The following is a 24,579-nucleotide window of genomic DNA, read 5'->3' as shown; positions in this document are numbered from 1 at the left end:
AGAGAAACTTATGTTGGCTGCCTCCTGCACACCCCCTACTGGGGATCAAGCCCACAACCCAGGCATGTGTCCTGACTGGGAACCAAACCAGCGACCTTTTGGTGCATGGGTCAACACTCAACCAACTGAGCCATACAGGCCAGGGCTGCTTAAGAGACTTAGAAAGTCTTCCCTTCTCTCTTGGTGCCACAGGCCTTCCACCCCTGAAGTTGCCCTGAAGAAATGAAACAACCTAAATGTCCTTAGAAAGGGAGCAGCCTCTTCTATTCAAGGAGTCATTTCTCCAGAATGCATGTTCTCCCCTAGAGGAGACCCACTGATGGATTTGCCTTTGCTTTCCCCATACCTTGTTTCCTTTTGGGCACAGAGGGGACAGGCTTCTTTAGCAAGAGGGACCAGAGTTCATTGTAAACAATCTATAGAAGCCACAACATACTCTGCCCCAGGTGTCTGGTATTACCTGCTTTGGTGTTTCTGTGGGGACCCTGAACATGAAATATAAATATATGTACATACACATGCACACACATATATATAAAATTTGTGCAACACTCATTCTGTGATTGTTGTAGGAAGCAGAGCCCCGGATGTGGACATACGTTTATCCTGCCAAGTACTCAGACATCAAGTCAGAAGATGAGAGGTGGAAAGAGGAGCGGGACCGCAAATTGAAGGAGGAAAGGAGTCGGAATAAGGACTCTGTCCCCAAGGAGGATGGGAAGGAAAGCACAAGTAGTGACTGCAAGCTGCCCACATCTGAAGAATCCCGCCTTGGGAACAAGGAGCCCCGACCAAGTGTCCATGTGCCTGTGTCCTCCCCCCTCACCCAGCACCAGTCCTACATCCCCTACATGCACGGCTACTCCTACAGCCAGTCCTATGACCCCAACCACCCCAGCTACCGGGGCATGCCTGCTGTGATGATGCAGAACTACCCAGGTACAGCACCGCCCTTCCATTCCAGCTGGTGTTCCAGTAACAGAATGAAAATGAAGCAGAAATTTCAAATCCAGTTTTCTTTCTCCATCCTAAGGCTTATTGGGGCTCAGGTAGATGACAGTCCTTTTTTGAATGTGACATTCTGTGAAGTGGCCCTTCTAAACCCAAACTCCTTGAATGACCCCTCATTACAGTTTGTGGGACCACCTCTCCCTCCCTTGCTCCAGCTAGAGAGTTTCCTATACAGTTACTTTTCATGGATAACTAAAGGTAAAGGTCCCTCTTTACCACTGCTGTCTTCCCTCAGCTGGGATTTTTTAAAAAGTATGTTTTTATTGATTTTAGAGAGAGAGAGGGATAGAGAGAGAGAAGCATCGATGAGAGAGAGAGAAACATTGATTGGCTGCCTCCTGCACACCCCCTACTGGGGATCAAGCCTGCAACCTGGGCATTTGCCCTGACCAGGAATCAAACCAGGGACCTCTTGGTTCATGGGTCAGTGCTCAACCACTGAGCCACACCAGCCGGGCTCAGCTGGCATTTTTTAAATATATATTTTTTATTTTGCAATGTGCTTGGCACTGTGGAGAATACACAAGAAATAGGGAAGACTAGTTCCTCTCCACAGGGAGCTTACAACTTAATTGTAGCAGGAGAGACACGTAGAACAAATAGCATTCAAACCGGGGCAGCGCATGTATTTATCTGCAAGACCATGTTGAGCTGTGAGATTGGAAGGCAGCAGAGGGGAAGAGCATTTGGAAGGCAGACTGTGGGGAAGTTCAGCTAAAAAAAGGTTCAGCTTGGGAAAGATAAGCTCTTTGTACCTCCACCCATGAGGTCTTAGGAAAGGGGACAGAGAGTAGGACTTTGTGTTTTTAACTTATGAGAAGAAAACTATCTTATTCAACTCTACTCACTGATTTCTGTTGCCCGAAAAGCCTTGTGTGATGCTTCTGGGGTGAGAGAGAACTTCTTTCACTCCTTAACGCTGCCCCCTCCCTACAGGAGAACAGCCTAAATATTCGTCTTGATATTCTGGCATAGCATCATAAGGACAAGTAAGCTTCAAACAGATAGGAAATTGTCTCACTCCTTTCTTCTGTTACCCCTATTCATCTATATAAAAATAATAGTCCCTGCCCTAGCCGGTTTGGCTCAGTGGTTAGAGCATCAGCCCTCGGACTGAAGGGTCCCAGGTTCAATTCCGACCAAAGCCATGTACCTTGGATTGCAGGCTCAATCCCTGGCCCAGGTCAGGGCACATGTGGAGGCAACTAGTCGATGTGTCTCTCTCACATCTATGTTTCTCTCTTCACCCCCTCCCTTGGGGCACATGTGGAGGCAGCTAGTCAATGTGTCTCTCTCACATCTATGTTTCTCTCTCCCCCCCTTCTACTGTCTGAAAAGCAATGGAAAAAATATCCTCAGATGAGGATTAACAATAACTAAGTAGGTAGGTAGGTAGGTAGATAATAGTCCTGTTTGATAAGTGTCTGGTCTGGGCCAGGCACTGTCCTAGGTATTTATGTGCATTATCTTACTTAATCTGCCTGTCACTCTGTGAAGTCAGTCTTGGTATCTTCATTTCGGTGGTAAGGAAACTGAAGCTCAGAAAGATGGTTAATTTGCTCAAGGCTACCTAACTGGTAAGTCTTGGGTAGGATCTGAGCCCAAGGTTATCTGCCTTCATATCCTGTGATCTCTCCATTTCATCATCTCACCTCTCCAAACTATCTCTGAGACTGGGACTCCAGGGGAATTGATTCCCAGAGACTGAAGGTCATGTTCCTAATATCCCTAAACTAATCTTGCCTCTGGAACTCAGTAAAGATAGGACAAACTAATAATCTCAGTCCGAAGACACGGGTAGAAACTATCCTTGTGCGTAGGGAAGCTGCCCTCCTTAGCCAGGTCACTAAAGCAGATTTTCTTCTACCTCTCCCATCTCTTTGACTGCTTTCTTTCTCCTTTCCCAGGTTCCTACCTACCTTCCAGCTACTCTTTCTCCCCATATGGCAGCAAGGTCTCAGGGGGTGAAGATGCCGACAAGGCACGAGCCAGCCCCAGTGTCAGTTGTAAATCCAGCTCAGAATCCAAAGCCCTGGACATCTTGCAGCAGCACGCCAGTCACTACAAGAGCAAGTCTCCCACGGTAAGAGAAGTGCATACACTGGCTGTTATCAAAGACCATTAGGGCCAGAATCGGGGTCTGGGGGAAGGTGGGCAAGGTCAGATCCTGACCACAGTGCAGTTTGGCTGACTTTACATTGGCTCCCCCAGGCACCACCTTGATTCTTAGATGTCTTGCATTTTGAAGGAGTCATGATGTGGGCTCTGGGCATCTTCCTCTCGTGTGTGTCTCACAATAGTGCTTTTGTGTCTGCTTTCCTTTCCAGATAAGTGATAAAACTTCTCAGGAGAGAGATCGGGGAGGCTGTGGGGTGGTTGGGGGTGGTGGCAGCTGTAGCAGCATCGGGGGAGCAGGTGCAGGTGAAAGGAGTGTAGACCGGCCCCGTACCTCCCCTTCCCAGCGCCTGATGTCCACACACCACCACCACCACCACCTGGGGTACTCATTGCTCCCAGCACAGTACAACTTACCCTATGCAGCAGGTAAGCCTCGTTTCCCACTGCCTATATTTTTAACTCCATACCGGTAGCGTCCACAGCAAGGAGCCCCCTGCAAGAATACTTTTGGTTTTTTTTAGCTTCCGTCAGAATCCTAGCCTCCTGCAGACCATCGTTAAAGCATGTCACATTTATTTCCTCCCTTGGAGCTTGGGGACTCTCAGACTCCTCCAGAAAATTGGCTTTCATGTTTAGGAGAATAAGGAGCAGGCGTTCCCACAACCGAAGAGAAACAAGCAGCTCGAAAATGGAGCCTTACTATCTATCCCCAGCAGCTACACCTGGCCAAGGGTCAAATTTTTTCTGTCAGTACCCCAAAACTGAGTGGAGTCAGGAATCTAAGGAGAAACTCTTTCCCCTCCCCACCCAGCTGTGAAGAGAAAGTGCTTAAATCAAAGGTTCTGGGAGTGCTACGCTAACATGTCCCCCTTCTCACTCAGGGCTTTCTTCTACAGCCATTGTTGCCAGCCAACAAGGCTCAACTCCCTCACTCTACCCACCCCCCCGGAGGTGAGAATGGTAAGTAATTTTTAATTTGGGGGCAACACGTAGAGTAGGGATAGTTATACTTGGATTGCAGAGTATCTGTGGAGCCTCGGTGAGGGAAAGCTGTGTGGGGTCAGCAGCCTGGAACCTTGGCCAAGCCTCTTGTTTAAGTCTCCTGTGAAGCCACATGAATCAGAGGAGCTGTGGAACACAGACATCCTCTAGGGAGACCAGTAGCTGCCTCCCCTACAGTTCATTTTCTTGGAGCTCCACCTTGTGGTTGTTGTGCCAGCCAGCTGAGTGTCTGGTTATCTGTCCATGTTTCCCTTGCAGAACACCAAGTGCCCGGATAAAGTCAGCTTCACGGGCCCGGACTGGCTCACCCAAGGAGGTGCTGGAGGTGCCATTTAGACATCAGTTAAATGGTGTTGATCATCCTGTTTGCCGTGTTCCCACCATGACTGAAGGCAGACCCTTGGCTATCTCGCCTCCACCAGGCCCCGGACTCCCCCACCCTCCCTCTTCCTCAGGAGCTGGAGAGCTGGTACTTAGCAAAAATATTTATTCCCTCGGCCACATTTATGACTGTTGTGGCCTCTGTGGAGATGAAGGCATGGGGAGCAACCAGGGGAACATGGCCTCAGCCCAGAGAAGTCACTGCCCTGTTCCCCAACCCCTGGTCAGCTGCCGGAGGAGTACCAACCCCCCCCCAGGGAGGGACCCCCCGGCACTGGGTAAGGTCTGAAGACAGCACAGCAGCCATACCCCTCTCATCGTCATTACCACCATCACCAGATCCTGCATCTCCCCAGTGGTTTGGGCCCTGGGAACTGGCAGCACGTGGAGAAATTAGAATCTCAGGAAAGAAATTGGGGGCTGTTTTCTCAATAATTGTGAAAACAAGGTCTTCAAACATGAAGACTTCCCCCCTCTCACATGAGCACATATAAATGCTCAGAGCCCAGCCTAGAAAGGAAGACCAAGGTATTTGCCCATGGCCTTGGGCTGCCTGTCAGGCAGAGGGCCAGGCATCCTCACATCAGCACAGGGCTCTCCAGGAATACTGGGAGTAAGCTGGAGCTGGAGCATGAATGGAGTCTGTGAAATAGAACCTGCATCCCCACTAAGTCCTGCTGCTTCTTAGCCCCCAACACCTTGCCCTTTTCTCTCTTCCCTCCTGACCCCTTGGTGCGAGGGGGATCCTCACACTGATCTCTCCTGTTCTTTTCCACTGCTTGGCTCTTAAGACTCAGGCAGGTAAAATAATATTCCCCAGCCTGGGGAGCTTTGGAGTCTGCCAGGTTTCCTGAGGGCAAGGCCTGGGAGGCAGTTCTTAAGAGATGTCCTTTCCATTCAGCCATCTGAGTGTCCTCCTCATTTAGGGCCACAAATATATACAGCGCAGTTCCTCTGTATACAAGTACATGATTTTACATAGCTCAGTCTATAACCCCATGTGTGCCAATATGAGCTGTGTCTTTGTAACACACGTTTCTGTTTTAGGAGCCACTGACCATGGGAGGTTATGTGTTCCTTAGACCCTGGGATAACACATCCAAGCCATTACTCCTCCGAGCCACAGAGTGTACTCAGTGGGAGCTGTGCTGAGGCAGCGGACATTTCTCGGCTCTCTCAGTCCAGGCTCTGTGCTCTTTGTACTGGGAAGGGACGATGATTTGGTAGCTTTATTGGAGTCACTTCTGCCCCAAGGTGTGGGGAGCTTTAGCTCTTACTTTGCTTTTGAGGTATCATCGCTTTGTTCTCCTCTCCTATCTGTCCTTGACCTGGATTGAGAGAGAGGCTGACAGACACCAGCCTAGGCTACACAGGGGTATTTGTGACCAGAGTGCCAAAAGTGACCATTAAAAGCAGGGACCTGGCTCTGACGGTGTGGGGCATGGAGGTGGAGGGCAGTAAGCACAATGTCCAGCAGAGACTGCTTTCCAAGATCCCGGGGCCCTAGAGAGGCTTAGGATCATTTGCCCAAGAGGAGCCCCTCTAACCTATAGACCTTTCCTCTAGATTTCATGTTCTTGTTTTTATTCAAGTTGAGTTCTGAGTCCGTCCAAAAAACTCGCTGTCTTAGACCTCTTAGCATGCCCCCAAGCAGCCTCCCTCTCCTCCATCATTCCCTCTGCCTCCTGCTGCTGCAGTAGGCAGTGCTCTGAGCAGTGACTCCCTTTCATCCATGGAAGTAGTTGGTGTGGACACCTCACCCCACCTAACCTGAGTCACCACTAAGAGGATGACTGAATTTCAGCCTGATTATGCCCTACCACACTCCTGTGGGGTGAAGCCAAGGGCCCATCTCTGTTCCTGTTTGTTTTTAAATATTGTTGTGTGTTTTGTATCTGTGGCGCTGGCTTACAGCGTGCTCTGTACATATTGTAAAGAAACTGTTTGAAGTAATTTTTTCCCATTGGGCAGGCATGGTCTGCATTCCTGCCATTTCCACTTTGTTCTGTAACAGAGAAGAGGAAATTCCATATTAGCAGGGCAGCCTTGGGTTCTACAGAAGGGAACAGCTTTTTCCTTTCCTTTTTTTTTTCCTCCCTTAAAAAACATTTGGCTCTTGGATCCTTATATCCAAGTCTCCCTTGAAGAGTGGGAGCTGAGCTGCCCAGAAGAGCAGGTAAAAGCCAGTAATGGCACAGTGGCACTGCCTTTTCCTGATCCCTGATCCTCCTGGTCTCAGATCCTTGCCAGGTCCAATCTCCCTTCCCTGAAATAGCACGACGCAGCGGCAGCAATGGAGGAAACAGATCGTTGATGAGTGCTGAGTGAAGGATTTGCTGTCCACCTCCAGCCTTTCTACATAGGGAGGAACAACACAGGTGAGGGTACCTGTGGCACCATGACCTGGTCAGAGGGACAAGACATGAAGCAAGGATTCCCACTCCACCCCACTCCATGAGCAAAGGCTGGAAAAGGTTGCTGCTAAGGGCCCAGACCACCAGACCGAGGTTCTCTTGGAGCCACCCCTGCCCAGGCTTCTGCTAGACATTGCTTTTCAGGCTCCCCACAGAGAAGCTAGAGGGAGAGAGCTTCATCCCCAGGTAGGACAGCCAAGGCTTGGAGAGCTGCTGCTCAGGATTCACATCCTCTTCTTCCTCACTCAAGGTGTGTCACTACCCTTCATCCCCTTTCCCCTTTGGTACGTGTGTGTACATGTATGAAATTTCCTTCTCTTATCTCACCCTCTCCACACATCTCAAGGTCAGAGGACCACTGCAGAAGGGTTAAGAGGGCACCCCATGAAATGAAGTGGTAATTCTTGAGTCTCTTCTCTCCAGGCTCCAAGGTGAGGGTGGGAGGTCTTGGCCTCAGGAGTGGGAGGGCAATCCTGCAGGAGGACTGAGTAATTGTGTACGAGCTTTGAGATCACCCATGTCATGAATTATCCCATATACCCTATTACCATCCCAATGTCTACTCTGATGCCCCCAAGATTCCACTGGGCAGCTAGTTGGCCCCATAATTCTGGGCCTTTGTTATTCGTTTTATTACTAGGGCATCCCAGGAAGTTTTCTGATGATCCTCTGCCATGGGCCCTTCCTGGGATTGAGCCCCTCCCAAGCCCCGCCCCAGCCCCTCCTGCCCCAGCCCACCCGCTTGCCTTGGTGCTCAGCCCCCATTGGGAGCAGGTTGGGGCGAGCTGGAGGCCCGGGCTGGAGGGACAGTGTTGCTGTTCATAGCTTTTGTTCCATTGGCGTTGCTCTGTTGGATTTAATTTCAGTCTTCCTGATTCTTCCCTTCTGTAAAGTGTACATTACCAAGTTCCTTGTTTTTTTATATATATATATAAATATATATATATACAAACTGTACTCTTTTTGCCTTTGTACATTCAGGCAAGAAGAGAAAAATAAATCTTTTTAAGAGACAATCACAAATCTGTGAGGGCTGCTGGTTATTTCTCCTGGAGTTTGCTGCTGAGCTGCCTCCTCCTTTCTCCCCCCTTTCTGTTCTGTTTTCCTTACCTTCTTGATCCTGGCTCCATATGCATTCTCAGCTCCACCTTCCCTGGCTGATAGCAAGTTGTTGAATCCAAAGCCCAGACTATCTGCCCTGCAGTCCTTTCCTGCCCAGCAGTGTTTTCCAGCTTGGCCACTGGCTTTCCGAGGAGCTTTAACCTGTGCCCTGGCCTTCCCTGTCTTCCCCTTAGATCCCATTCACCGAAGTGACTTTGGACCCCTGGGTACTCTGGGACCTCCCAGAGACCCTGGTTTTGGATCCTCACCTGTGAAACTATGCAGCTGGGAGCTCTCTGCCTAAGAGTTTGCACTACTTCAACTTGCCTGAAAGTTAAAACAGATTTTTTTTTAGGAAATGAGTGGGAAACTCCCCCTTAAGCCCCCCCCCAGTTCCAGCCTCCAGAGTGCTCTGATCCAGAGACAAAAGAATCATTCCCGGCCGGTGCACTCCTATGGCTGCCCACCCCAACAGAACAAGCTAAAGGTTTATGGGTCAAGAGCATTTGATCAGAATTTCAAAGGGTGGTACATTCTGAAACAGCCCAACCAAATCATTGTTCCACCTCTTGAACTTTTTCCTTTCCCTGATTTTCTCCTCCCCCTCCCCCCCTTTTTCCCCCTTCTCACTGCTTCCTTTTCTTAATTGGCTTTGGAATTGAAGTATATTTTTAAATTATTTGTTGTATTTATTGAATAAAGTTTTTAATGTCCCTGTTCTTAAATTTAGACTAGTTTGCCTTTCACATATCTCCTCTCTCCCACTCCATCATCCCCCAAAATATTCTACCTTCTAAGTTTCTTTTTTAATTGGAGTGCAGATTTTGGGGACCTACCATATTTCTTTCCTGTTAGTGGTCTTATCTAGCAAAGGTTTTTCTTTTTGAAAGGGAAATCTTAATAGAGTGCCTTGGTTTGATTTTACCCGTCTAATTCTGGCTGTATTAGAGAGGACCCACCAGTAGATGGCAGCAGAATCTCAAGCGTGTTTCCTGTCCATTCTGCAAGCTTTGGGAATAAAGGGCTGTTTTGTCTTGGTTCTTCACCCATCTTATAGATTCCTTGCGTTTGACTTTAACACCTGAAGTCTAAATTGCCTATATTAACTTGACCATGGTCAGCATTCATGTCTATCTGCTATAAATCTCATGTTTTTCAGTCACTGCCTTTATGCTGCCTCTAGGGGTATCTGCTCAGTTGAGGACATCTTCAGGCCCTTCCTATTTCAATTCAATGTCTCTAGGCCAAGACCTTCCACTAATAACTGTGGAGGGGTGAAGGTGCTGAGCTCACTTCTTTTAATGAATACCACGTAGGGTCCAAGGTTAATGACTTGGCCTAGTGTGAAAACACAAGCTTCACAAAGAACTATAAAACTCAGAGAAAGTAAAGACAGCCACAGCTCAGCATCAGATAGTTCCAAAGCTATAGGAGGTGGGAGAACAGCCCCAGCACTTCACTTGGGAAAACCAACGAGAGGAAGGACATGGTAGTAAGCCCACAGGTAAAGAGGATTCTAGCCCCCTCCAGTGCCGCTGAGAGCTTATTCATCAGGCTGGTTGGACAAGAATGGCAGCCATGCTGCAGGGCACTGGGCTCCAAAGGGAGAAAACCACCTTCCTAAAAAGGTGTGTGCTGCTTCCTTCAAACACCTCCAGGATTGGGGATGTCAGCTCCTTGCAAAAGCCAGAACCTGGTTTTAGGACCCAGCCTTCTATACAAAAGGAAGGCTTAAGAACGGCTTCGCTCTTAAGGGTATATAGCCTCTATTCTGGACAAAGCTGCTGTGTACACACCTGACTCTCTAGGGACTTCTGGCAGTGTGTCCCAGATTCCTAGCAACTCCACATTTTACAGTGTAATGTGGCCCCAGAGACCTCGGCCAGTTGATCTGTCCTGATGTACTGCAGCTTTTTTCCTGTGAAGCATACATCACATCCCTACTAGGTCAAGCTCTAGACTCAAAAGACAGTAGGGGTGGGAAGCTGGTCCTGGTGAAGGAATAAAGAACAGACCAACCACAACTTTAAATCAGTTTATTGACACAGTAACACAACACACTTGCCTCCCTGACACACCCACCCCCCTCACCCAGATTAGATCTCTCCCCCTTCCACTCCCCTTAGAACAAGCTGTTCCTTAAAAACTGAAAAGGGCGGGCCACCTCTACAACCCCAGTCCCACCCCTAGGCCCTGTGGAGCAGGGTCTCAGGCACTATTCAGAACCTGTTGGGTGGGGTGAGGGGGTCTGCAGTTAGCACTACACTTAGCCAGATAGAGGCATCCAGTCCTTAGGAACAGATTCCCCCTCAACCCCCAGGCCCTGAGTCGCTTTTCCTCTTCCTCTCTGCTCTTTGTGACCCTAGGAAGGAGACGCACTGGGGCCTGGACCTGCAGCCAGGAGCAAGAACTCCTGGCTGTGATCTGAGAATTGAAGTTTGGCTAGTCTATCTTAAGGCCCAGGCACCCTAAAAAAAGCCCTGGTGGTGGGAGTGAACTTCAATGCCCCTATTTAAAATGCACTGATAACATTTAACAGATTAAACCAGCTTAACCAAATGCCAGAATAACACTTAGCTGTAAAGAAGGAGGGGTGAGACCCGCTTTCTCCAGGCCAGACACAAATGCACAGAGAAGCCCAGGTGGAGTGTCAAAAAACAATTCAAGGACACTGCTTTGCTGGGGCTGAAAAGCCTATACTCAGGAGCCCCTGGGGTGACAGAAAGCAAAGAAAGAAAATACGCAAGTCTTAAAAACCAAAAAGAAAGCCCAACAGCTGGGGAGCCTGAGCCTGACAGTACTACCCACCAGCCCTCCAGGCCTTGCCCCGACCCAGATAGTCCCTCCCCCTCTAGGCAATGTTCTCCCCCTAGGCTAGATAGAGCACATCACACAGCGCAGTTTAAAAAGCTTCTAATGCCAGTTCATAAACATCTTCATTTACTATTTGTGATTACATGTGAATAATATGTTTATACTGTTCTTTATGGAAAACAATTTCAATGCATCAACTCCAAGAACTCAACAGGCAACCTCACCCTGAGCCCCTCAGCATCCTTCACTAGACAGCAAGAAGCCCCCTCCTCTGTCCCTGGGCTGCCTAACTTCCCTTCTTTCCCCATTGTGGCTCTTGGGCAAAGCATCCTCTGACCATTAGTCCTCATCGGACAAGTTCTGGTCCAGGGGGTAAACCATGAACATCACATCTGGCCGAGAGGGTACACAGGGATGGCCTGGACGTACAATCTCAAAGCCCAAGAAGCTGAAGGTCTTCAGGAGTGGAGCTGCAGAAGATAAGAGAGTAAAGAAGATTCTGATAAACACAAGGGTAGGGTCAAATGAAGGAAAAACCCCAAACAAAAATGGAATGAATAAGTGCTAGGCTTTGACTAAAGACCCTTTGGGCACTATCCCCCATGACTGCCCAAGTTTGTGTGGCAAACTCAAGGGACCCACCTCACTGTATAGGAGCCCCCTTTCCCCTCCCTAGACCCCATTTTCTGGGAAGTAGGTCTCAGGCTGCTTTGACTCCTCACCTCTGTCTTCCCGGCCCTTCCTGAAGCAGACGAAGACGTAGTTTACTTTCATCTTCTCTTCGGCAAACTCTAGCAGTGCTAACAATCTGCAAGGAGGGAAGAAAACTCAGTCCCACTACCACCTCTCTAGACTTCCTATCTGCCTACTCCCCAAAAAAAGGCGCTTCTAAAGGTTATAGCCATATTATAGAGAAACTTCAGGGAGGAGGTTCCTATTTCAAGACCCCAGGAACCCTGAGTTCAGGAAAGAATAAGCTACAATCTTTAAGAAAAATGTTACTGAATTATCTCTCTCTGGAATAGGGGTTCTTCTGAAATGAACACTGACCAGCTTAACTAATGCAGTTCACACGACAGTATGGGACCTAGGAAGAGAACCCAGTCTTTCATGGGCCTGCTGGAGTTGTCAAGTTTGATAATGACTACCTGCCACTGAGAGGGACTCTTGGGCCCTAACACTGCCAAAAGGGATTTCCTCAAGAGATTGGAGCCACTCAAAAGAACTCTGTCCTCAGGACTGTTTCTCACACACCTGACTGCTTGGAGGGCCTCACCCAACCCAACGCAATCCCACCGGATCTCTGAGCTTCCTGGCCTTTTGAACTGCACCATTGTAAGATGGCTCAAGGATTTAATGTCTGCTGGGAAGAGTGAGCCACGGCATGATTAATGACAGGGATTTAGTTAATGTGATAATGATCTACTTTAATTATAACCTAGAGCAGGCCTGTTTTACTGGCTAAAAATAACCTGTTTCAAAATGGTATCTGCTTGGGAGGCCTAGAGCTAGGGAAGAAGGCAGACTCCCACTGCTCTGTTCTCCCCAGTAAGCATACGCCTTTCTCCGGAATGGGACCTCTTCCCCATTTGCTCCTTCCCTTTCCCCGGCCCCTGCTCCTTACCCTTCTTTGCTCCCATCAGCTAATAATCCATCTGGGACTTCTACAAACAGGCTCTGGCTGGACAGGACTGCATCCCAGGAAGAGACCTTCACCTCGGTGACCTCATACTGGAAGTGGACGATGTGAGGTTTTCCATCGTTCACAGGGAGGTCCTGGGTCACAGTGAGCTTCTCGTCCTGGGAGGAGATTAGTCAGGGGACCATGTCACTACTGCTTGTGGCCACACCGTAGGCTCCCTAACCTGGGCGGTGCTGAGAGTCCCCTATGGTCAGTCAGGGTAGCAGGGATGGAGGGCACGATGAAAATACAGAGCTGCATGCTGGCTAAATAGAGCCATCACTCATCAGGCACTAAGACTAGTGGGTACTGGCTAAAAGCCAGCATCACGGGAGGGAAATATTTACCAAGTGCCCACTACATGCCAAATACTGTGCAAAGTGCTTTCTCATTTTCCAATCACCACAACAAGCACCTGGAGGTAGGCATTAATAACCCCATTTTAAATCAGAGGTGCTAGGGGCCCAGAACAATTAAACAACTGACCCAAGGCTCCACAGCTAGTAAATGGCACAGTTGAGATTCAAACCAAGTCTCCCTGACTCAAAGCCCATGCTTGTTCCCCCAACATCATACTTTTTTCCTTACCTCTGAAAGAGAAACATTAGAAATATAAAGATATGTGTGAGGCTTGACTGGAGCCCAGGTCAACCAAAGCCGGTTTCCAGATGGACTGAAGGGTCCATGTTGTGTCTCCTGGCCACAGTCTCAAGAGACTAAAACTCAGCTGCCCTGCTACCCTTCAATGCCAGTCTTAGGGTGAAGCTAAACCAACTTCTAGGCCTCAATCACAGGAAATTAAAAGCTAGCAAAGGGCTGGCTGCCCCAGCCCAGATCATTCCCAGGCAGATCCTCAGGGTTCTCTAAAGCCCCTGGGCTGTGCCATATATTACCAGAGTGATAGGTGACTGAGATGCAAGACCCTCTCTCCTTACCACTCACCTCCACACTACCCTACCCTGCACCTTCCCCAGCAGGCTGGTAAGGGACGAAAGTCAGAATGCCAAATGGTGAAGACAATGGGAAACAGCTCCTTCTGGCCCTTGGTATTTCTCAAAAGAAACTGAGGAAGGAGTAGCAGCAGAAAGCTCTCATACCCCTCACTCTAGACCCTGAACTGGCACTAAAGTACTGACCACCAAGCCAAGAAGATGCAGGGTATTTGCTTGGTGCTGTCCTTCTAGTATTCCCCAAAAGCCACATAGCCACAGCTGAATGTCCTTCCCAATCCCCCTACTGGCCTGGCCTCAGTTAGATTAAGGGAAGTGATTACTGCCCTTAAGCAGCAACACAGTGGAGTCTGAGAGGCTCTGCTCCAAGCCTTCCACCCCAGGGTCCTCCTTACCTTATATATTAGAGCTGAGAGAGAAGGATCCCTGCCGCCCCCTCGCCCACCGGGGATCTTCGACAGTGGGTGAGGGGCATCAGGAGCACCACAGAGGCCCTGGAACAATGTGCCTGCAGCACTGGAGCTGGGGACAGTTACTCAAAGGCAAAATACTACTGCAAAAGACAGAGAAGGTGAGACAGTAAACACCAAGACTTGAAGATTCAATTCAACATCCCATCCCAACTCCTGCCCTGGCTCTCCCTAAACAACTGCTCTAAGACTATACCACTGTGCCAGTCCTTTCAGCTTCAGCTTTAAGGACTACTTCTCTCAAAGGGCAGGAACCCACCATCCTGCAGAGGCACAGAGAGTCCAGCTGGATGTGACCAGAGGAGTACCTGTCAAACATCAAAAAGATCTTGGTACTGGCAAACCTTGGGAGGAACCAGATCCTAGCTCGCCTGCTAGGCCTAGAGCCCTGTACCCTCCAGAAGCCCCTTTCCTTAACCCAACAGTGTCTCAGCAACCTATGTGGCAAAATCACAAAGCCTACACAATCACTTCAGGCTGGAGGCATATGGGCCTCAGGAAGTCACGTGGACTGGGTACCGTGTCCCCAAGGAACTCTCAGGGCCACTTTTCCAATGATGGCCTCCTCCCTGATCTAAACAGAGTAACTGGACAGAAATCACTTACCCAAATCCATCTAGGGTCAAGAACTGAATTAAATCCAGGGATTTGGCTCCCAGAGAGGAGTATTATGGTATCTTGTACAGAGTATTACGGTATCTTGAATATTATATTTTGGTGTGTCACCAAATACTGGGCTTCCTTGCCCTTCTTTGCTAGAATCTGACTTGTGCATGAGAGTTTCGGTAATGTTGACATAGCCAGAATGGACACTGTTTAGGTATTGGGGGTAGGGGGTTGCTGGGAGGAGAGACATCTGCTAGAAGCCAATAATCATCTCCAGGTATGTGCCCTTACTGGCCACCATGATTTTTCGGTGGACCCACAGGGCTCCAAAATTGTTCCACTGCCTTCTTTGAATCCAACTTAATGGCTCCTTAAGCTGAGATGTAGTTCACTCTACAGGCCAAGGGCAGGTGAAGCAATGCAAGAGGTAAATTGTACACCATGACTCAGCCAGCTCACCCAACTGTGCACATCTCTTCCCAACTGAGTGTTTAATAATGTCATGTTGGTAGCTTAAATCAGCTATAGGGGAAGTATTTACACCCCAGAAATTGGCAAATGCTATAAATCAAGGCTTTCTTCCCCCCCCAAAAACCAGCTGTAAAAAAACATGAAGCACTAATCTTCACACTGTCCTTTGCTTTATATGGCACTGCATGCCAGACTGGGTTTTTCACTTAGGCTCAGAGTGTCAGAGCTGAACTCACATCTAACCTGGCAACGGTACAATAACCAAAGGGGCAGCCCACAGAGCCCTTCAGTACTAAGACCTATACAAACATTCCAGCAGACAGGAAGTCCAAACCCATCACTACTATAGCTTGGCTCCTCTGTTCTCAAGAATTTCAATGGGGGGCCTGAAACTATACTTGGGAGATGACATTCCCAGGGTAGTGTCAATGGGCCCAGAAAAACAACACCTGAGGGTGATAACCACATGCACCACCTCCTGCCTCCTCTGGAAAGCCTCACGGCATTCTCATCTCCCCTACTCTGGGCCTCACCAAGAGATACGAAGAGAAGAAGCATGACAGAGGACTATGCTACTGTTTTCAAGGATGGAGTTTATTCCCTACTAGGGACAATGAGTCATCATAATCCCCCCTCCCAGTGAGTTAAGGAATAGAATAGTGTTCAGGTTGGAAAAGACAAGACAAGGGTGGAGATTTCCCCAAGCAAAGGCACCCACATCCCACATGATATGGCTCCATTCTCATTCCCTATTGACTTCAGACTTCTGGAGAAAGCTGGCTTACTCGTATTGGTAAGCAGAGCTACTACGTACTGGGCAAACCTCCTCTGAGGTAGACAGATGAGATGTAGCCTCATATACCAGAACTGTGTGGGTTCACAAAACCACCAGATCACCAAGGCAGGCAGTGCAATTCTAGAATTCTGGTGCTAGCTCGCTTAAACTTCAACACTCCTACTTCCAGAGAAATTATTCCTCAATGGTCTTTAGATGGGAGAGCTACATTCCACCTCTGACCTGCATTCCAACCACCATCTTGATCCTGAGCTAATTTTTACTTGCAAATGGCAGAGACAATGGGGCCAACCAACTGAAAAGATCAGAATAGGTGGGTTTTGCTTTTTTAGAACCAGAATCCCCTTTGTCTTCCTAGAAAGAATCCCTAAGGCCTACCCTGTGTCCAGCACTAATGTATGAGCTCATGATATGTCTGGTGTCCTGATCTCTTCAAATAAATGCAAGAAGTCTATTCCATGGTTAACAAATCATTTACTTCCCCCATCACACACAAGGATACTGGGAACTCTTTCCTCCTCCCCCACAAAGTGTATGGAGAAAACAAGTGTGTATGTGAGTAGGGGTAGAAGGGTGTTTCAGGCCCCCATGCCGGTATCCAGTTCCAGAAGAGAAACAGCTAGAGTTTGGGCTAAGCTTAGACAGTAGATCACAATAATTATCTTCATCATCCATCATAATGGAGCTGTTTTTAGTTACTTGCTGTGAATGGCAAATAGGTTTTTTACCTGATCGTCATTTCTGAAGTTAGAAAGGAAGGAAGATGGGTACAAATGTGGTGGTTAAAGAAATTAAGGGGCATAAAATTGCCAGCAATGGCCTTCTCTTGTATTGGCTTTACTGTTCAAATGGTATTGTGGCAAGATATGCCACCAACCTCAGTAGAAAAAGTGGATCCTGGAGGAACTTAAGCACAAGAGAAGGTGGCTTTTAAACACAACTCGTTCTCTGTCACAAGATCCAAACCAGACTGGATTTCATATTCAGTTTAGTCTTTTTTTTTTTTTTTAGCCTCACCCGAGGATATTTTTTTTCCATTGCTTTTCAGGGATAGTGGAAGGGAGAGAGAGAAACATTGATTGGTTGCCTCCCGCCAGGGATCAAGCCTGCAACCGAGATACATGCCCTTGGCTAGAATTGAACCCAGGGCCCTTCAGTCCGCAGGCTGACGCTCTAACCACTGAGTAGTGTTTCTACTAGTTCCAATGCCCAGCTTTTTCCACTCCTTCCTCACATTCTGCTCACTCCTCTGGGGGGACAGGACTGGTTTAATCTCCATCACTAAAAGGATAATTAAACAAACTGAGTCTAGAGGTTGAAAAGATCATGGCTGATTAAGGAGAATCAAATATATCAGACTAATGCCCAGCCGGGCGTGGCTCAGCAGTTAAGCATTGACCTAGGATCCAGGAAACCAGGGTTCGATTCCCGGTCAGGGCACATGCCCGGGCTGCAGGTTGCAGCCGATCAATGACTTTGTTGTCATTGATGTTTCTACCTCTCTCTCTCTTCCTCTCCCTTCCTCTCTCTCAAATCAATAAAGATATCTTTAAAAAAAAAAAGGTATCAGACTGAACCCAAATATCCAGCGGGGCTGGTCCTGCTTCTGGAGAAGAAAAAAATACACCATGGTGCAAGTGGGGGCGCCAGGGAGCCAAGTCAGTTCAGAAGAGATGGGGATTAGACAGATCTATTAGTGCCTTATTTTCTCAGTTGTCATTGGACATGCCCTTGGAAACACTCCTCAGGATACATGAGTGCTACCAACATACCTATCACATCCTGCTGCCTCTAATTTAAAGCATTCTGTGACTGTTGTCTGAAACGTCCTTTGCAGGTTATAATTTCACACACTGGCTACAGACAGGCAGTGTATGGAGCCGATGTATTCCTGGGGAATGTTGCTGGTAAATTAAATTTTTATAATTCAAATCCTATTTTTAAATCTCTAGGGTGATTACTATTTTTAAAAAAGGAACCTTAAATCTCTTGATAAAGTAAAGGATCTCCTGTCAAAATCACTTCCAGTTGACTGTGTCAGGTTTTTGTTTTTGTTCTTTTAATTTCTAAGAGGGAAGAAGGGAGAAAGAGAGATTAACATCAATGTGAGAGAGATACATCGACTGGTTGCCTCCCGCAAGTGCCCCAACCAGGGATTCGATCCACAACCTACATATGTGCCCTGACCAGGAATCAACTATCGGTGACCTTGTGGTTCACGGAACAATGCTCCAACCAACTGAGCCACATCAGCCAGGGTGACTACGTTAGTTTTGATTTTTATATTTACTGTGCTCAAAGCAGGGCACAGACTGTTAGTTACATAGAAATTTAATATAAAGTAATTCTGTGGCTAACTTCCATTCAACTAAATCTAACAAATACTTGAATTGATATTCTCCATATACTTTTTTTTTTAAGTATGTCTTTATTGATTTCAGAGAGAGGGAGGGAGAGGGAGAGAGAGAGAGAAATATCAATGATGAGAGAGTCATTGATCGGCTGCCTCCTGTACACCCCCTACCAGGGATTGAGCCCGCAACCCAGGCATGTGCCCTGACCGGGAATCGAACCCTGATCTCCTGGATCCTAGGTGGATGCTCAACTGCTGAGCCACGCCCGGCCTAGCACTCCTTCATATACTTTTGATCATGTTTTATTTGAATCAGTGGCCTGAGCTTATTCAAGTCTGCACCTATTCTCTCTGGTTTCTATTACATGTCAGAGGAAGGTCAGATAGTCTTGGTATTACTACCTTGTGGCATCAAGTGAAAAGACATAAAAACCACATTCCCAAGCATTCTGCATTCATTCCTCCCTTTCTCCTCTTCTGACCCATTCCTGTCTCTGGCCCTGCTGTGTAGAACACTACCAAGCCTTGACTCCCTCACATAAGCTGCTCTTACTCTGACACTTGGAAGGTCTCTGATGACTAGTTCCTACGCAAAGAGGGACCAATCCAGGGCTGCCATCACACTTAGCTAAAAAGAAATATGAAGAAAGGTGGGAGGTGATGGCCACCTCCAGTCTAGTATGCATGCAGAAGCTGATTTCCAGCTGCCAATTTCCTTTCCATGTGAGAAAGGGACCCTGGTCAGATGCCAGGCATAAGTCATTTCACTAGAGCTGTTCTGTGTGCCAAAGGGAGTCCACTTGCTAAGCACGATTTTAAAGAAAATGACATCACCACTCTGAATCACAGACTGAAATCAAAACTGGGTTTTGGTTGATTCTCCACAAGAAACATGGCAACTAGAATATCTGTGCCTCTGAGGTTTGCTTATCTTATTACACAGATGATACATCTTCCACCAAAGGTGGGCACAACTACATATGCTATCAGAGGTTGGTGGATAGCTAGGTAATCATGCTTTAAAATAAGACCTTAAGTTTACATTTTAAGTACCTCAATCTAGTTTGTATAGTCAAGTCATCACCCAGTTCCAGCCTCTTCCCAGGATAGAATCACTTCATTGTTTATATAGTATCAAAGGCCTAGGAAATTTTCTTAAGGCTTATCTTATACAAAGCATTTTATTCTGCCGCTGCTAACAGGAAACTACCTGTTTTGTTCACTTTAAGTAATAAAACCCTTGCTCACCTACTTGGCCATTTCTGGGCTATAGCTTTCAATTAGGCTTCATAGCCTTCCAAATCATGGCACCAACTGGAATCAACATTGCATACTGTTTCAAAAATGAATTACTCTTTTTATCCCCAGAAACGCATATATGTAACAGCATCCCTCTACCCCAATTCTCAGTCCCCTTTTTTATATTTCTGAGCAGCTCTGAGGCTAAATTTGGATTTCTTGGCAGGGTGAGGAATTACTATTATTAGTTCGCGATGCTTTCTGAAGCATATCTCCAATTTGGGGGGATTCCTGATTTTACTAGGAGTCTCTCTTTCTCTCTCTCTCTGGGATGAACACAAAGGCACCTAACAGGAAAACCGACTCTCCCTTCCACCCCACATCCAACAAGCCATAGTACCAATAAATAAGGGCTAACTAAACCAAATTCTTTGGGGGGAGAGACAAATTCCATTACTCAGGGAACCATTCTGTAAGATGCACAAGGTAGCTCTGATGTGCTCTTGTGCCCTGTCCACCCCCCAGAAAAACCACCTGTAAAACCAAATGCTTCTCCTCAAAGCCCACCAGACACAGACTGATTATATTATGGATATTAAGCCTGGGCAAGATCTTCTCCACATACTGTACTGTCACAGGTACTAAGCAAGACCTAGAAAGGCTATCTTCCTGCCCGTGCAAATCCAGGAAGCTTGATTTCCTTGGATTTAAACCTCATATTGAAAAACTATAATAATAGAAGTGCTTATACTTGTGTCTTCTTCCTTCCCCCACCATAAGGAATTTTGAAATTCTGGAGGTACTAATCGGAACAAAACTGGAAAGGAAGAGCCTTGTTTTCAAAACATACTGCCGGCTCCTCTGCAACTATTTCTTCCAGGAAACCAAGCCTCCACCTCTTGAGTATTTCACTGGAGCCAGGGAAGCTGGAAAGCCCATCCCCCCCCACCCCCACCCAATGGGAACTAAACTCTAAGCCAGCTCCCCCCTCTGCGGATACAAAACACCAAGAACACTGAGAGGGAAGAACATCCGGCTCTTATCAGAATCCCCAGTTAAGGCCCTACCAGGATTCCTTTCAGAAAAGTTAGAGGAAGGCCAAAGGAGGCTGGGAAACATGCTATGGAAACAGGATTGCCATAACTCAAAGAAACCAGACACCCTGAACACACCACCCCACCCCCAGGCCAAAATGGAGGAGCCTGATCCAAGGCCTTGCTCCTGCCCAGGCCCTGGCAGGCCAGCTGGCTCCTCCTTCCACCTGCCTGTCATACAGCCAAGCCCCTCAAATTACCAACACACTAAGCAAGGGCCCTGGAGAAAAGCAAGCCTGTTTTGCCACTTAGGAAGCTGGAGGGAATCTCCAAGTTAAGCAAACCCAACCCCCTCTTTTTACATGTAAGCACACTGGCTAAGCCAAAAGTAAAACTCAGGTCTCTCAACCTCACAGTCAGTGAAGACCCTTATGTGCTGGTCCCAAGTGCTCATTTCTCTGGGCTCAGCCTGCACAGGGCTTGGCACAGAGACCAGCTCAGTCCCAAGGACTCCAAAGAATGCCTGCTGAGATCACACCACCTTCCAAACCCCACATCCCAGGCAAAAACATAAAGACTAGCAAAGAAGGTTTTCCGGTAGGTTCCTCTGCTTCCCTCCACCTCTGTGCTTCATTCTGCCCTCTCATACCAGCTGTCTATCCTAAGAACACATAAAGCCTTCTCTAGCACAAAGAATACCTTTGCATCCAGCACAATCCAAATACTGTATACATCCACTTCCACCTCCTCAGCTCCAGAAGGGCTAGTTAGAGAAGATGGAATAAAAGATGGGACTACAAAGGGAGATGGACATGGAGTGTCTCGGAAAAGGAAAATAGAATGGGATTGGAGGTAGAGGGCTTGGGAGGTGGAGTAATGGGTCAAATTGGACCATAAGAAAAAAACAAAAAACAGGAAATTAGTGAATTTTCTTTCTGCATGTAGGGAATAGAAGTGTGGGGGCTAGATAAGAATTTGAGAATGAAAATGGCTATCGGCTGAGAACTGAGTAACTAGAGGTAGGAGAATTTAAAAGGCTGCCTTATCTTGGGAATTTCCAGAAAGTACCTGGGAGAGAAAGACGAAGGAAATCCCTGAAATCAAGGCCCTTTTCAGTAAAGAAAGGGCTGACACTCACCGAAGGAATATGATGGAAAGGGTCTTCTGTGGGGAGTGGTAGGGAGTCAGTGTATCTCGATCCTGGCTGCACATCACAATTACCCAGAGAACTTTAAAAATATATACTAATAACCAGGTGCCACCCTATGCCAATTACACCAGGCCTTTGAGGTGGGGCCCAGGTCAATGATTTTTCAAATGTGCAGCCAGAGTTAAGAAACACTGAGATACAAGAAAAGGTGAAGACTATGTAAGGATGGTGCTGCTAAAGGAGGAGGAAGTGCCAAGTTGGAGGCCATTTTAGTGAGAAAGGAACCCAAGTTTGAGAGGAACCTTGAGTGGTAGAGCCCTAGGTGAAGAAAAGCAATAAGGAAGGCTATGTTTGTAAGAGGAACTAAAGTCCAGTTTGGGACAAACCAAAGCACAATTTAAGGAGGATTTGCAGGGAATGGATCTGCTTGCAAAACAATGAGGCCCAAGTGAGGGGCAGAGGCCATAAGGCCAAATGTTGGGGTCAAACTGGCTGGTGTGGGGATCTAATCAGCTTCAGACTCATTTAGAGGGCAGCACAAGTCTAGGGGGAAAAGGAGGAAGACAATTAGACCCAAGTTGTAAGTGGAAGCCATTCTGACGTATAAGGAGCAACTGGTGTTAAAAATTTGGGGGAATCAGTAAATTATGGAATAGTTTCAAAGAAGAGTTTGGGGCAGAAACATGTAGTATGTTTGAGGAAGAAATGGAGGACAAAAGCTGCCTTGGAGAAAAAGAAAAGAGGAGACGTAGCGAGGAATGAATGATGAACTCTGCCTTGTTTGAGCAGGGGTAAGTATGTATGATTCAAGTTTAGAAAACCACAGGTACTGTTTCAGAAAGATGTGCAGCCTTTCTCCAATTAATAGGGGAAGGCAGGGGTCAGGTTTTGAGGGGGGTAAACTTGCAAAGGCCCAGTGTCCAAAGTATAGAGGCATTGGAGGTAAGAAAGAGGGTAGTAAGCCTTCAATCAAAGCCAGGGTGGGCTGAGTTCTGTGATCTATTGATTTAAAGATAGGGTTCAGTTAAGATGAGAGGAGTAAAAGTAAAGATGAGTTCCAGGTGAGAGTGTTTAAAGGGCAGGAGTGTTTAGAAGAGTGTTTAGGGGAACCTCATTAGGGGAATAGGATGGAAGACAGTGGTCTAGTCCAAAGTGTTGGAGAAATAAATGGAATGAGGTTGGGGCCTAACTGGGAAAGGAGTGCGGAGGGAGGAAGGAAGGGAAAAGATGAAGCTGGAGTGAGGGACTAAGGTGAGGGCTGGGCATCACTGTAAATACTATTAGGCCTGACGGGAGTCGGGGGGGGGGGGGGGGGGGGGAACGATGCGTCCAGCTGAGAACTGAAGGATGGAGCCTGACCTGGGGAGTGGGAGGGGGAGACAGTGATAAGACAGAGGTCTGGCTGGAGGGTGCAGTTTGAATTAGGGAAGGGATTCAAAGGGTAGGATTAAATGACTTAAAGGGGGAGGAAAAAAGATTTGGAGAAGATGGGAAACAATTTGGAGAATCTGGATGAGGGAAAAACCCACTTTGGGGAATGGGGCACCGTTCAGCGGAGCTGAAGGAAAATGGGGACTTGATCGTAAGATTGCGCTCCGGTTTGTTGGGGCTTTACTGGGGAGGAGGCCCGGATGAGGGGGATGGGCAAGGCCGGCGGGGGGGGGGCTAAAAGACGGAAGGAGGCCCAGTTGCGCGAGTGGGGCTCGGACTGGGGTAGCTGAAGTGGAGAAGGGTCCAAGTACGGAGCGGATGGGGCCCGCTGGGGGGGCGGGGACCCGCGGGTTGGTGGGGGAGGAGGCCCTCTGGAGCAGATGAGGGGAGGATGGGGGCGGGGAGCCTGGGCCGGGCCGTTACCTGTCCTGGGTGTTTATCATCCTCGGCGGCTCTGTTCAGGGTGGGAGGAGGCGGCGCAGGGAGTGGGTAGGTGGATGAGTGGGTGGGTGTGGGGTCGCGCGCGCGCGGGGCCGATCTCTGCGGGTTAAGTCCCTGTCAGGCCGCGGGCTCAGAGCCCTCCTCCTGCCTCAGCAAGCGCCAGCCTCCAACTGACCCTCCCCGGCCGCCGCCGACGCCGCAGCAACCGCCCGCCCCGCCCCCAAGTGCCTCATCTGCATAGCCCCACCCCAGCGCCGCGCTGTGCCCTGGGAAACTGGGGCCCACAACAAAGGGCAAAGCACCGCCCCGCCACCGCGCAGGCGCACCAGGGGGCCTGTAGCAGGAGGAGGAGTGGAGAGGGGTGAGGTGAAGTGAGGTGAGATTGGGGGGGTCCGGCGAATAAGAGTTGGGGGATGGCTGTGGCCTTGGTTGTAGCTGCGCTTCCCGAAAGATGCGTTGTATTTCAAATCTCAAGTAGAGTTTTCTAGCTTTCACCTGATCTAGACTCCTTGTTTGCATGGAGCCAAGCAGGGCTGTGTCATTTGTAGGTTCTGGAGGACATTTATTAAACAAAACGAAATCTGAATTCTAAGAGTTCTAGACACATTATTAGCACCATTACCAGACTGAACCCAGGCCCACAGATCTCAGGTACCTGAGCTCATAAAACAAATCAATAGGCTCAGCTGTCAGCTGAGATCAACAATCTGCACCTTGAAGACATATCTCATCAGGTCAATGGGCAAAGCCTGGCACTGGCTGGTGGTCATCTGAAGTCAGACATCTGTGCATCAGGATCACAGCAGTGGTGGAAGGTGCCATCACAAACTTGTTTACAGTCACTTTAGACTGCAAACACACAAGGTTACTTGTTCACAGTCACCTCCATTCATTATCCCAGTGGTCCTTATCACAGACCAGTGACAAGAAGTCATAGTCACTGGTATGGGGACCTCTCAGATCACAATCATTGCAGGCCACAGTCAAAGGCATTTGAACACAATCATCGAAACTCCCGACTCTGTTCATAGTCAATCCAGATTGTAAACCTCTAGGTCACATTATCTTAGATCACAATGGAGCACTATCACCTCAGATCTCATTCATTTATTCATC

General features: G+C 48.0%; 2 protein-coding genes across 2 annotated transcripts in view; one reads left to right on the top strand and one right to left on the bottom strand.

Annotated features, from left to right (window-relative positions):
* ZNF609 (zinc finger protein 609) overlaps positions 1–7,949 on the top strand; it is a 183,762-nt gene extending 175,813 nt beyond the window's left edge. Inside the window, exons 6-10 of the mRNA XM_087820880.1 lie at positions 573–939; positions 2,919–3,094; positions 3,339–3,555; positions 4,011–4,089; positions 4,390–7,949. Of these exons, the coding sequence (XP_087677006.1) occupies positions 573–939; positions 2,919–3,094; positions 3,339–3,555; positions 4,011–4,084 (834 nt within the window). The 3' untranslated portion in view covers positions 4,085–4,089; positions 4,390–7,949. The remainder of the gene's footprint in view (positions 1–572; positions 940–2,918; positions 3,095–3,338; positions 3,556–4,010; positions 4,090–4,389) is intronic.
* Positions 7,950–10,049: 2,100 nt separating this feature from the next.
* OAZ2 (ornithine decarboxylase antizyme 2) lies at positions 10,050–23,626 on the bottom strand. The gene is given in 6 exon segments (XM_016208602.2): positions 10,050–11,311; positions 11,564–11,649; positions 12,466–12,641; positions 13,868–13,948; positions 13,950–14,025; positions 23,446–23,626. Coding segments are annotated over 6 exon segments (570 nt in total). The 5' UTR covers positions 23,466–23,626; the 3' UTR covers positions 10,050–11,180.
* Between the last annotated feature and the right edge of the window lie 953 nt (positions 23,627–24,579).

This window comes from Miniopterus natalensis, chromosome 1 (genome assembly GCF_054644295.1).
Source record: "Miniopterus natalensis isolate mMinNat1 chromosome 1, mMinNat1.hap1, whole genome shotgun sequence".
NCBI lineage: Eukaryota > Metazoa > Chordata > Mammalia > Chiroptera > Miniopteridae > Miniopterus > Miniopterus natalensis.
The sequence above is the reverse complement of the archived record's forward strand: the minus strand, read 5'-3'. Positions and strand labels throughout refer to the sequence as shown.